Source organism: Motacilla alba, chromosome 20 (assembly GCF_015832195.1).
Source record: "Motacilla alba alba isolate MOTALB_02 chromosome 20, Motacilla_alba_V1.0_pri, whole genome shotgun sequence".
NCBI lineage: Eukaryota > Metazoa > Chordata > Aves > Passeriformes > Motacillidae > Motacilla > Motacilla alba.
Window position 1 is genome coordinate 12,566,112 of NC_052035.1, and position 13,545 is coordinate 12,579,656.

The window sequence follows — 13,545 nt, forward strand, 5'->3', positions numbered from 1 at the left end:
TCTCTTCAAATCACTTCTTGAAATAGGAGCTCTCTGCTTTTCCTGCCTGCTGTTCTATTTTTCACTTTCTTCTTGCAATGCCCGTATTAAAATGAAGATTTTTATAACTTTTTATTGAATCTTCTTAATTCGTTTTCATGGTGGGGCTGTAACCAAATCCAAACTGGCACTTCTGGGAATCCAGCCCCAATGGTGGATGAGGGTTTTAAAGGTGTGCACATTTTTTTCTCTCACTCCCCCAATTTCTTTTTCTTGGTAATTTTTGTGATGTGGATTTGGACCTGACACAACTGGCATCATTTGGGATGTAATGACTTTTTCTCCTGGTTTGTTTGAGAGTTGTTTAACCTTTTCCTCACCTTTCTCAAGTTGTAGGTTGACTTGTAATTGAAAAATCCCATTTAAATCAAAACCCACTGAAAATCTTTGGATTCAGTGCACTTAAATGCAGTGCTTTATTTCTCTATTTTTTTCAACTGTTTTTCTTGGCTTAAATTACTCACCAGATTTTTTTTTTTTCAATTTAATGAAAAGTTTTGGCATTCTGAAAGGGCATTTTTTGCAGGAATAACTGTTAACTGATTGGTTTTTTTTTCCTGTTACTGTTTACTACATTGTAATTTTAGTTTTTCACATCAGTGCAGACCATGGGCAACCCTAGCTGGGCACATATATATATATATATATATATATATATATATATATATATATATAAGCAGAGTATTCAAAACTTAGCAAGGGAATTGTGGATCCCTGGATAGAAAATTTCTCTCTCTAACAGCTGAATACCTTTTCTCATTTCTCTGTGGACTCCTCGAAGTCCCCAGCCCCCAGAAGTTCACAGAGCACAGCTAAAAACTGTTTCAGGTTCATTCCCACTTGCTCACAGAATGTAGTAGCTCAGCCAAGACGTGCTGCCCCACTGGTGTTGCTTCACTGGAGCAAGTCACATCCAGAAATAAAGGCAGGGGCTATTTTTTTCTTCTCTAAGTATGTTCAAAACATGAATTTCCATGAGTTTCCAACATAAGACCTATATCTGCATGGTAAGTAGAGTCACTTTCACTTGCAAATGAGGTTGGATCTGCTAAAAAATCTGCTAATTTGCAATAAAAATAGCATCCATCTTTGCTCTGCAAATATAGTCTCTTTGAAAACTGTCCCATTTTCAGAACTGCAGCAGCTTGTAGGATGGGAGAAAGGGGAAGGAGGAAATACCTTGCATTTGAAGTCACTTTGTGTTTCTCCAGGACTATTTCACACACCTTTAGTCATTATGCTGCGTTCTGTGTTGTCACATTAATTTTCACAGTAACAGACTGATAGAAACAGTGTGACTGCACTGCAGAAGCAAGGGAAGCTGGATTGATTGGGAGGGAGAAGGATTTGTTCAGACATAAATATCTCCTGCCATATTGAGGGGAGTTAAAAAAAAAATGGCCAGCCAAGAAATTGCTTTTTTGTAGGAACGTTCTGTTTCTCTCTTTTTTCCTACTTTTTTCCCCTTTTAATACATGCTTTAATGTGAGAGACCAGGAGCAAGGGGAAAGCAAGGGGCTGTTTAAGGAGTCTGAGGTGGTGGATCCAAGTGCTCTTCCAGAGGGTGAAACTGCAAGGACTGGGAGTCAAGGAAGGTGAAGGGGTGTGTGGAAGATGGTGTTAAATAAGGAGGCCTGGTCATGTAAGGTCTTGTTGGGGAAACTGCTGACTTTCTTGCAGGTTAAAAGCTTGAAGGAATTGCAGAGTCAGGCTCCTAGAAAATGAGGGCGCACACCGAAAAATCAGCACCTCAGCACACGAGCAGGTGAGAAGATCAGGTGCAGAGAGGAAAGCCAGTGCAATGCCTTCTATCCCGATCTTCCTGCAGCCCAGGAAGGATGCAGAGATTGCAGAGGGGAGCAGCTATTGCTGTCCCTGTACAGCAGCACCTACCTGGCCACCAATTTATCCCCTGGGATGGGTTCTCTGTGCAGCTCTGCCAGACTTTCAGAAAGCTGTTCCAGCACTCACATCTGCTGGCTCGGCAATGCTGCTTTTGCCCTGCCAGGACCAGTGGGATGACTTTCAGTGCAGGCTGGAAGCATTCCCTGGGCTCCCATGGCTTTTCCTTTAAGGGAGGAGCTGAGAGATGCCTCAGCTTTGGAGCTGAGGTCTCTGCTGGCACTTGTCACTCCTGGAGTATTCTGGGCCAGAGCTTGTGGTCTGGTGTAAGAAAATAAATCCACCTCTGAGGAGGCTTGAAGAAAAGTCCCAGTATCTGATCAGAAATTTTGCTATTAAGGATGGGACCAGTCGCAGCTCCAGAAATGCCTTATTCCTCACACTTCTCCTGTGCTAAGGACAGCTGGGATGGGTCACACTGTCCCTTGCGCAGCATCTGAGCCTTGAACTGAGGTTTCCACTTGATATGTCCAAGTTTCTGACACCAAAAGCCTTGCGTGGAAACTTGCTTATGTCTGGCTGGTTGGCAGCAGGCAAAACTCTTAAAGGAAGAACAGCTAATTGCATATTCATAATGGCACATACTTGAGAAAAGCCCTTAATTTCTGCTGTGGTGGATCTGGAAATTCACCCCTGTCCATGCTCAGCAACATCCACCCCCAGTCTCTGAAGAATGTGGATCAAGCAGAGCTTTTTGGCCCTTTTCCTCTGAGAAAGAACCACTAATTTCTTCAGTTGGAGCACATTATTTTTTTAACAAAAGAGCATGATACAGCTCTATACACCAGTTGGAAGCAATGTGATTTGTGTCATGAATACTAATATGCGTTTGATGGCATCCTATAAATTCAACACGTTCAGAGAAGCGTTAACAAGAGTTGTAGGAACCATACTTAAATTCTTTCCCTACTTTTTTTGTCAATTAAAGGAAAAGGAAGCTAGTGAGAGTCTGTATTTGTATCCAAAACAAATATGGCTTGGGTCACGACAAGACTTCTGCACGCCGTGCTAGACCTGGGTCTACAGCCCATGCATTGATTTTTGTCTCCATGAATCACCCTAAAGCTATAGGCAACAAAAGCTGAAGCTATGTAGATGTGATTTCTAGTTCATTTGTTGTTCATTAGAAAGATTTTGTCTCTCTCATTTGCAGCACCCCTGCTGCTGCGTGTTCATTAGGAGAATGGAACGTATTCCAAATATTTCCTAGCTCTGGCAGGGCAGATGGTGGAAAGTAATTTTCCAAACTCTTCTGGAAAAGGATGGGGTGGAGGGGGAGGGGGAGAACACACCCAAATAACCCCAAGTCACCCCCTGCACGCCAGAAGAATTTGGTATTTCTGAGTGCAGACGTGCCGTACACTCTCTGTCTCTCTGGTTGTACAGTGCAGCATGTCGGAGCGGTGGGAAGTGTGTATGAATGGGAATGTATCACATTACATGTGGGATGTTAGCAAGGCTGGGATTTTTTTTCACAGGAAACTGCATTTGCAAAGAGCACACAGCAACACGCAGTACCCTAAAAGATGTGTGCGAAGGAGTGAGCGGGATTCATTTCCCTAAGTCTTCTGGGCAACCCAATGCCTGAGGGAATCCCGGGGAGGGAGGACAGAGCCCGGGCCCCACTCCAGTTTCCCAGTCCAGCCCTGTGCAGAGGCGTGAGGCGAACTGGAAGCTTCTCAGACACCCCATCCCCACCGCCTGCCCTGGGCCGGCGGGCAGAACGATGGCCCAGCGCTCAGACAATGGTGCAGGAAGCCGCTCCGGCTGCATTTCCCTTCTGCTCCCTGGGGAGCCGGGGCAGCGCACAAGGCAGGGCCAGATTTAGCTCTTGGATCCACATGAAACATCCCTGTGCCGACTGCTCCCCTCCTCCGCGCTCGGGCTGCTGTCGCGGAGGGGAAGCGGCGCCCATGAGGGGAGCGGAGGGGCCGGGCCCGAGCGCGGCCGCAGCGCCGGGAGCACAGCGCGGGGCAAAGAGCGGGGCCGCGCTCGCTGCCTTCCCGCGGCCATTCGCTTCCACTGCCTGGGTTTCCTCTCTTCTGGAGCCTCTTGACCTGCGGCTCCCTCTCCTCGGCAGGCAGACCCTAAAGCCCCGCGGCTGGATCCTAATGCCTCTTCAGATCAACCCCGCAAACCGCTGGGAGCACAGAGCCCGAGCTGTGTTTGCAGGCAGGCTTCAAGCTCCTTGGTGCTGGCACCGGGGGCTCCTGTTTGTTTTCCAACTCCTGGGGACGGCAGTGGTGCTCTCAAAGTCAATGCAAACAAAGCAGGAGAGGCTTCAGCAGAGCTTATCCAAGGGCTGCATCCCTGGGACTGGGCTGTGCTCCTGCCCATGGAAGGTGCCTCCAGCACCGACCTGGGCTGTCAGCTCAGGCCTGCACGCCCCAAATCTCACACGAAGAAACCTGGCAGAACACAGAACTTCCTCGAAAGAAGGGGGCCAATTGACCCATCCATGCCGAGCTACCCAGCTTGGGAGGGAGGAGCTCTGACAGCTGCTCTGAAGCCCCATCAGATTTTCAAAGCTCGCTGTCCGTGATGGATTTTCAAGGCCCCTCTTCCTCCAGGCACTCTCGCATTGCAGTGAAGGGTGCAGGTGGAGGTGCTGGGGCTCTCCCTGGATTCATTTTGTAGAATCACGGAATGATTACGTTGGAAAAGCCCTCTAAGGTCATCAAGTCCAACCATTCCCGCAGTGCTGCCAAGGCCACCCCTAAACCCTGTCCCTAAGCGCCACATTTCCACATCTTTTACAGGAGACCCTCGGAGCCCGGGAGCAGAGCTTGCTGCAGCCAGGACCATCCCAGCAGCTGAGATTCAGACTTTGTGTACCCCACATCCAACACCTGAACCTGCGTTTTAAGCTCCTCTCCATCAGCTGCAGTTGGCAGCCTTCAGAGATGAGCAGGGGCTGTAATTGATTCGTCAGGGCTCCTGTTAATTGGGCTTTGCTCAATTGTTGTGAGATATTTCGTTCCTGATTATTACGCTCTGGAGCCAAGGTTCCTTTAGGTAATTTACGCTGTAGCCTGCGTATGTGTAAAAAATTTATTGCACTCATGTTTTTAATTAAAATGCATGTGATAATACCAAAAGCAGAGAGGGAGAGGGAGGGAGGAGAACGCAGATTAAGTTTTTAATTGTTTTAATAGTGAGATTTGTTTCAGAGAGAACAGGGCATATTGGTTTCCTTGGAAACATTGGCGATGTATTAGCTGTATAAAATCTAGCATAAAAGATTTGAGAAAGTGAAGCCTTTAGGTTTTAACTGATGTTATAACTCTTTTCATTTGGAAAATCAGATTCACACATGCTCCCTGGAGCCCCAAAATGGTGTGATTTTTTGTGTTTTCTCTTAAACCTTAGAATTTGTAATTTCGTAGATTATCGGAATCATTAGAAATCCAAAACTGCAATAACAACAAGGAGAAAAAAAAAAAAAACCTTCAACAATTCAATATCCCTGATTCATACGATTTAATTAGATGTGCCTGGAACTTCTCTTTGTGCCAAACAGTACCAGGCTGAGGCAAGACTCCACGTGATTTGAGAAAGAAGTGCAAAAAAATTGGCTTTTTAAAATGTTCCAGTAAAACTAGAGATTACTGGCAATGGACAGGGGGTGATGCTTTATATACATCCTGTGCTCAGCTGTTTTATTTACATCACCTGGATGCACAGACAGTTTCAAGCTCAGGGAATCCCTGAGGCTGATGGTGATCTGCCCTCACACAGTCTTCAAGGCCTCTCTTTTTCCTGGTTTTAGGAACCAGAGGATCCCCAGAAACAGCATGTTGGGTTTGGGGCTACAACACTCCAAGGCAGTACAGAAGGTTAAATGTACATTTTAAGGGTCTTCTCATCTGAAATTAAACCCCTTTCCCTCCGTCTCTTTGAAAAGGAGGCTCTCAAATGATCAGTTTTGTCTCTTTGTGAGGGACGCTTCAGCTCTCTGCAGCCGAGTGGGACTGAAACAACCACTTTTAATATCTGCGATTCACCTCTGAGCCCAAACTGTGATGATACAGGCATCTGGGGATCAAATCCTGCAGAAACGCTCTCTCTGGAACAAAAGGGGGGAAAACAGACTGCAGATAAAGTACCAGATGTAGGATTTTGGACCATCGGAGAAGAGAATGGATGGGTTGCTTTTAGCATGTAAGACTAATCACTCAGTTGAAATCATTTCAGCAGCTGAGTAAATAGACTTATGGAAAAGACATTTATGGGAGCATTTGTGTGTCAGGATCCTCCCTCTTTCCTAGCCCTGCCGTTTGTTTGCTTTCCTGTCTCGGTGGTGTGGAAGCCTCCCCTCTCGCAGCTGTACGGTGCGCCGGTGCCAGCCGTGCCCCGTGCGGGCAGAGGGGCTCCGGGCTGCCCGCCCTGCCCGGGGACAGGGCCCGATGGCAGCTCGGCTCCGCGCCAGCCGCACGGGAGGGCAGCAGCGCCCCGGGTCACCGCCGGCAGCGCTCCCGGCCCGGGCAGCCGCGGCTGTGCCCCCGGGGTGCCACGGAGGCACCGGCAGGTGCGAAACGAGCGAATCCCAGGGGAAAGCGGAGTGTAAGGGCACGGACCAGGCAGGCTCGGCCCGCGCAAGGAACGGGGGACTTCGTGGTCTCATGGTCCAGCCCTGTCTGCCTGTCCGTCTGTCCTGCCCGGTGCATGCAGACAAACCCTGCCTGTCCGTCTGTCCTGCCACGCCTGAGCCCTGGCTGTCCGTCCAGCCCGGTGCAGGCAGAGCCCCGGCTGTCCGTCCGTCCGTCCGGCTGTGCCCCGCTCAGGGCAGGGCACGGCCGCGGCTGGGCACCCCGCAGAGGTGATGCCGTATGTCCCAGCCTGCCGCGCGTACGGGCGGCCGAGCCGGTTCGTGACCGGGGCAGGAAGCGCTGGCCGCGCCGCGGGTGCCGCGACACACCCCAGGCGCGCACAGCCGGCAGCGCCGGGGGTCGGGCCGGCCCCGCCCGGCCCCGCTCTCTCGGGGCCGCGCTGTCCCTTTAAGGCGGCGGCGCGGGAAGGCGCGCGCTGCGCCTTTGTCACGGCCCCGGGTCACGGCGCGGTCACGGCCCCGCCCCACGTGGCGCCGCCGCCCGCACGGCCGCGCTCCACGCCCCCTGCGCTGATTGGGCGCCTCGCGCCCCGCGGCCGCCGCCGTCACTTCTGATTGGCTGAGCCCGCGCGGCCTTTGGCGGCGGGGGCGGGGCAGCGCCTGCCCGTGACACCGGGGCCATCCGGGGCTGCCCCGCGGCCTCCGCGCGATTTAAAGGGGCCGCGCCCCGCCGGGCGAGGCGAGATCGGTTCTGCGGGCGCTGTCCCGCTGGGTTTTCCACGCGAGACCGAGAGCGCATTCCTGGCCATACCCTTATGGCCCCCCGCTAGTGATGGTGATGGCGGGAGGAGGGCTCGGGCTCGCCCTGTGCTGCCGCTGAATGGCGACTTAAGGCAGGGGCATCTTCAGAGCCTCCTCCTCCTCCTCCCGCAGACTGCCCCGTGGTAGGCGCGGAGGGGCTCCCGGGATGGCTCCCGAGCGGGGCCTGCCCTGGCCGCAGCTCCAGCCCAGCCGTGCCCAGGCGGAGCAGAGCCCGGCTCTGTCTGAGCTTCCACGCGAGAAAAAGCAGCAAAGCGCAGCAAACGTGCTGTGACAAACACGAGCTGTGCGTGTGCAGTGTCTCTGCAGTGAGAGCACGGGCTGGGTGTGGATGGGCATCAAACAGGGAAAGTTCCACCCGGGAGCTGCTCGCAGCTGCTCGGCTGCCATAGCTCGGCTGAGCTGGTTCCGAGCTGCCTTCCAGCATCACTGAGCTGGTTCTGAGCTGCGTTCCAGCATCACTGAGCTGGTTCCGAGCTGCCTTCCAGCATCACTGAGCTGGTTCCGAGCTGCCTTCTAGCACCACTGAGCTGGTGCCGAGCTGCCTTCCAGCATCACTGAGATGGTTCCCAGCTGCCTTCCAGCACCACTGAGCTGGTGCCGAGCTGCCTTCCAGCATCACTGAGCTGGTTCCGAGCTGCCTTCCAGCATCACTGAGCTGGTACGGAGCTGCCTTCCAGCATCACTGAGGTGGTTCCCAGCTGCCTTCCAGCATCACTGAGGTGGTTCCCAGCTGCCTTCCAGCCCCGCTCAGGTGCTTCCTCGGATGAGCCTGGAGTCTTCACTTGGCTGTGGCAGAGCTCAGGGTCACCTCTGTTTGCTTTCCAGAGCGCCATTCCCCTCTCCAAAATGCCTCTTGTTCCCTTAAGAAAAGTCAGGGACGATTTTATGTCTGTGCAGTTAGACCTCTTCCCCTGGTGCTGTTTTATTTTACGTGTGCCATCCTGGTTTCTCTGGCACGAGGAAGTGAAGTGTGCTCAGGCAGGGAGCTGTGAATTCAGAGGGTGATGTATTTCCTACCAGTAAAATGTAAAGGTAGGGTGGAGTCTTCCCAGCGATGTCAGCCGGATTATATCAGGCCCCAAACAAGACAGAATGGGTTGGAATTACATTTTCATTACAAATACTCACTTTTTATCCCTCTTGGTTGGGAACAAAACCTCCTAAGTGGGACCCTTCACTAAAGCTGCTCAGCATCCACGTCCCCATGGCATTGTTCTCTGTGGCAGCAGAGCTCCTTTCTAATTGTTGGGGAGAAAACCTGAGTTTCTGGTACCCAGCAGTTAGAAAAATAAACTTAAATGGAGAGGTTAGTCACCAGAAAGTGGAAACCATGTCTGGAATTGTTAGAAATAAGGCTTGCTTGAAAATAAATATAGAATTATTCACCATGGTAACTATTGCCCTGTTGCGTTAGAGCGTATCGATTGAACATTAATCCAAAGACTAATGCTGGGAAATATTTGGACTCTTTATTGGACAACGGTTTAGTTAACAAAGCTTTGGGGAGTTGTGGAGTTTTTTTGTTTTGTTTTTTCCTTTGGGTTGTCTTGAACACCATTTGACTCTTCAGGTTACTTATTTCTCAGGTGGATCTTGCTTTTCCATTACATGATGAATTTACCCATAGCGCTGCACTGTAATGATCTAAGTGATGCTGGAGTGTTGCAGCAAGGAATAAAAGGAAAGATTCAAATGTGACTGCACAGGCAAATGCCTGACTTCTCGTCTGGCATCGAGCAAAATTACATTACAATCTCCAGCTAGCCATGGCAGACTGATGTGGCCATGTCCTTCAGCTTGTCCAAGGATCCCAGATGATCTCAGAGCTCTTGGGTGTCCCTTTCCATGGCTGCAGAGCCCGAGGCCCAGGGAGCAGCCTTGGCTTTCTCTGAAATTTCATGGCAAACCCAGGAAGCAAAGGGAGATCTCACAGTTCCAGACTCATCCTGGAGCTGTCTGAGGTGTCTCCAGGGAAAACATAAAAAGAAATGGAAAAAAGCTGATCAGTGACAGAACACAGGAGCCAAAATCAACAACAGTGTGTTCTGGAAATGTCCCACAAATGAGCAGCACCCGCTGCTGGGACAGAAGCTCTGACAAATGCACTGGGCTGGAGGCTGGATGGTGTCATTACAAAGAACAGGGTGAAGCATTTAAGTTAGATGATGTACTTTTAATTTTTACAAGCCCATCTGGGATGACTTTAATTATTTGTTCTTAAATCATGGTGGAAAAATGCTGATTATTCTTAAAGCCACATGAGTCGCTCAGATGAAATGGAGATGGTGGTAAGCAGCATTTTTAAACCAGCATCGACTTGCAAACAGTTATTTTTTCTTTATTTTTAAAGAAGGTTGGGAAGATGTGTGAACTTGCAGCAGCCTGCACCTGAAACGGGAGCCTTTATCCACCAGGGCTTTGTGAACTTGTAAAAACTCCCCCTAGAACAAGCTGATTCATGGGGTGAGGGCTGGAGCTGCCTCTGCCACAGCTCCAGGGCAGCCTGGGCACGGGGTGCGGGCAGTGCCATTGCTCAGGGCACCCCATCCCTGTCCCTGTGCCCGGGGGTGATGCCTTTTGGAAGGCAAAGCCTTTTGGAAGGCAAGGCCGTGCCTGTTGCAGCAGAGATTGCAGAGCAGGACCCTCCACTCCAGGAACTGACCTGCCTCGGAAGAATAACCATTGCTTGGAGCTGCACTCGCTCTCTTGAGGCTGTTTAAGGGTCTCCCATCTGGGTTAAAATCCAAGAACTCTGAATCAAACGTGAACTGTGGCCACATGCACATGGCTGGAGAGCTCAGAGGGCTTGGCAGCAGTGCCCGGGCTGGTGCTGCCAGCTGGGACCTCACATGACACAGGGACACGTGCAGTCCTCACCTTGACTTATTTATGGCAGTGCTGTGTGTTTTAGGTGCAAAGGATGTTAGTTGCAAGCTGGTAGGCTCAGATAAGCTTCCAGCCACCTTTTCTGGCCCGTCAAGAAAGGTCCTTTGGAAAAGTGTTGCTAATGTTCAACCACCAAGTGTTTTAATCATAATGTAAAGATATATTTCCAGATAAATTATAAAAGTAGGTTGATTGATAAAGCATATCTGAACTGGAATTTGTCTTCAGAATTTTGACTATTTGTGTGCCTGGCTTTAATTTTCTTGATGTCCTTTCTGGGGCTGGTGGGCCCAGTGTGCCTGTAACAGGGGTAATGTTTCTTCCTTCACATTTTCACGAAGCATTTCTAAAAATCTGACTGCCACAAAATAAATTGAGTTCCCAGAAGTTACCTGAAGGATTCAGGATTACCCCTCCTATGTTACTGATGAGGAAACTGAGGCAGGAAACAAAATATAAAATAGGATTGGAAATGCTTTATCTCCAGCTCTAGCAAGGATTTATTTTTTTTTACATAATTGTCTCTCATCTCTCAGCACACCAATTCCCACCTCTGGTGCCACCCCAGCACCTTCCCTGCCTTTGGGAATGGCACTTGTTGGATAATTCACATGTTCTCAGTGCTGGGGAGCACAAACTCCTCAAAGCTCGTTTCTATCCGAGCCACACGATCCCCTTCCGTGTTTCCTTTGGGTTAGTAATTGTTGGGAGTTACCATCTGTCGAGGCAAAGAGTAAAAGATTAAACAACCTGGCAATTCCTTGTTCCTGCTCTCCAGGCATTTTCACTGGACTGGATGGGCTGCAGGAGTAAAGTACGGGTGGGTATTTAACATTAGTTTGTAGAAATAAATTCCTTTTCTGGGCAGGGAAATAAAGGTTAAACCTTACCAATGAGTGCCACTGAATCTGACCCAAGTTTTGAGACCATCCATCTTCTGTGATTGCTTCAGCTTTGTAGGAATAGGATTTCTGCCTGTCCCCACCTCGGTGCATCTTCCCAACAGCATCTCTGGGGAATGCAGGCCCAGCTGGGGATGCCTCAGATACTCCCAAATCCTAAATCACAGCTATCAACAGTTCTGGGGAAATGTGCTTTCTTAGAAGATAACTGAAGCTGCCTTTATCTCCCAGTAACAGGATTCACCAAGATTTATAGCAGCTACTTCGCACCACTCTAGTTAAGCTTGTTTCAGCATTTTCATTAGAAACCTTTGTTTTCACAGGTTTATTTCCCAGAAAAAAATTAAAATATGTCTCCACTAAAGCTTGGCACAAAGAGCCCATAGGGAAGAGATAATTTTTTTTTCCTTTTACCTGTCTTGCAGTGAATGGGGTCACTCTGTTTTACAGCCTGTGGTTTGAAACAAAAGTGGGAATGTATCAGGAATAGTTCCTGAGCTCAGAGCAGCACCGCTGGCACCACCATGGGAGCTAATGAGAATTTTCACTGAGCTCAGCCATGGCCACACTGGGTTATCCCCTGCATCCCTTTTTCCAGTCTCTCCTGTTTTTCTGTCCGAAATGCTTCACTGGGGACTGGCTGTGTGAAGTGAGCCCGGAGCCCTGTGGCTCAGTGCTGTGGGGCCGGGGCTGAAGGGGGTACCCACAGCTGGGCGGGTGTTGCAGGGTGAGCCTGACTTTTGGGTGCTTTTCCAGCAGGATACCCAAATCCAGGTGCTTTTGGAGCTGAGCAAAAGCTCTGCCAGGTCCTGCTGGAGGCTGGGAGTGGGGTGCCACTGGACCCACCTGGGTGGGCTCAGTGCTGGTGAGTATTTAAAGATCCTCTGTGGGAGGGTGGGTGCAGTAATGACTAGAGCATCTCTGACAAGGAAAGGCTGAGAGAGAAGGGCCTGCTGGGACTCAGGGGATGACTTAGAGGGGATCGCATCAATTTGTGCAAATATTTAGAGGAAGGAGGCCAAGAAGAAGGACCAGGCTCTGCTCCATGGTGCTGAGCAGTAGGACAAGAGGCTACAAAACTGATGCCAAATAATTTCCACCAGAACACGAGAAAGAACTTTTTTTTTCTGTGCAGGTGAACGAACACTGAACAGATGCCCGGAGAGGGTGTGGAGCCTCCCTCGCTGGAGATATCCCAGAAACCGTCTGGACACAATCCTGTGCCCTGTACTCCGGGATGTCCCTGCCTGAGCCGGGAGGTGGGACACCGGGTGATCCCTTCCAGCCTGACCCGCTCTGCGGTTCGGGGGGTCCCGCGCCCCCCGGCAGCTGCCCCAGCCCCGCTCCCGGCGGCAGCGCGGGGAAGGGAAGGGAAGGGAAGGGAAGGGAAGGGCAGTCCCCGTCTGGCGCTGACGTCACGGTCCCGCCCGCGGCGGCGGCGGCGCGGCCGCGTCCCCGTGGCCGTGAATGAGCGCGGGGGGCGGGAGCGGAGCGGGAGCGGGCGGGCCGCGCTCCCACCGCGCTCCCACCGCGCCGCGCCCCACAAAAGTGCGGGGCTGCCGCGGCCGGGCCCAGCGCTGCCGCTTCCCGGGCCGGAGGGGCGCGGAGCAGCCGCGGGGCCGAGCGGAGCCGCTGCCGGGGGCGCTGCGCCGCGCCGGGTTTTTTATTTCCAATTTCTGATCGCAGCTGCATTTCCCTCCCTCCGCCCCCCCGCGCCGAGGAGGAGCCCCGGCTTTATGTGGTGCTGCCCGGGGAGCGCTCGGCGGCCGGGAAGTTCTTTGTGTCGCCGTCGCCTTCCTTTTTTTTTTTTTTTTTTTTTTTTTTTTAGTTTTTTTTTTTCTTTTTTTTTTTTTGTGTGTGTGTGTTTAAATGTATAACTTCATGGGGCTGAACAGCACGGCCGTAGCTATTCAGCCCAATGTGTCCTGCACATGCAACTGCAAAAGGTCTTTGTTCCAGAGCATGGAGATCAGTAAGTACCAGTCCTGCTGCTCCCGGGGAGGGTGCGGGAGGTGCCCGGGGCGCGGGAGTGCCCGGCGGCCCCGCCGCGGGCGGGGAAGTTCCCGCGGGGGCTCCCGGCGGCGCCCGGGACCCTTGGCTGCGATGCGCTTTCCCGGAGTGCTTTTCCTGCCCCCTCTCTCATCTGTTGCCGCTGGGATGTCGGTGCGGGTGTGACACAACTGCCGGAGCTGCCCGGGATCAGCCGCCCCCGGCCGCTCCCCGCCGGCACCGGGGCTGAGATCCCCGCCGTTCCCCATCGCGGCTCCATCGCCGCCCGCGTCTCGCCCTTTCCCCGCGGTGCCCCTGCCCGCGCCTTCCCCTCCTGCGGGGGTGATGCTTGGGCGCTCCCGAGCCTCCCCCGCGGCTCTGCGCTACCCCCGTGTAAATCACCCTCGCCTCGCTACCGGGGGGCACCGCGCTCCGGACACCCGAGCAGGGGTTGTA

At 51.9% G+C, this 13,545-nt stretch overlaps 1 protein-coding gene across 1 annotated transcript in view; it reads left to right on the forward strand.

The window, feature by feature from the left end:
- Nucleotides 1–12,498: 12,498 nt before the first annotated feature.
- Nucleotides 12,499–13,545, forward strand: part of PMEPA1 (prostate transmembrane protein, androgen induced 1) — a 45,390-nt gene continuing 44,343 nt past the window's right edge. Inside the window, 1 exon segment of the mRNA XM_038158856.1 lies at nucleotides 12,499–13,072. Coding sequence (XP_038014784.1) covers nucleotides 12,970–13,072 — 103 coding nt within the window. The 5' untranslated portion in view covers nucleotides 12,499–12,969.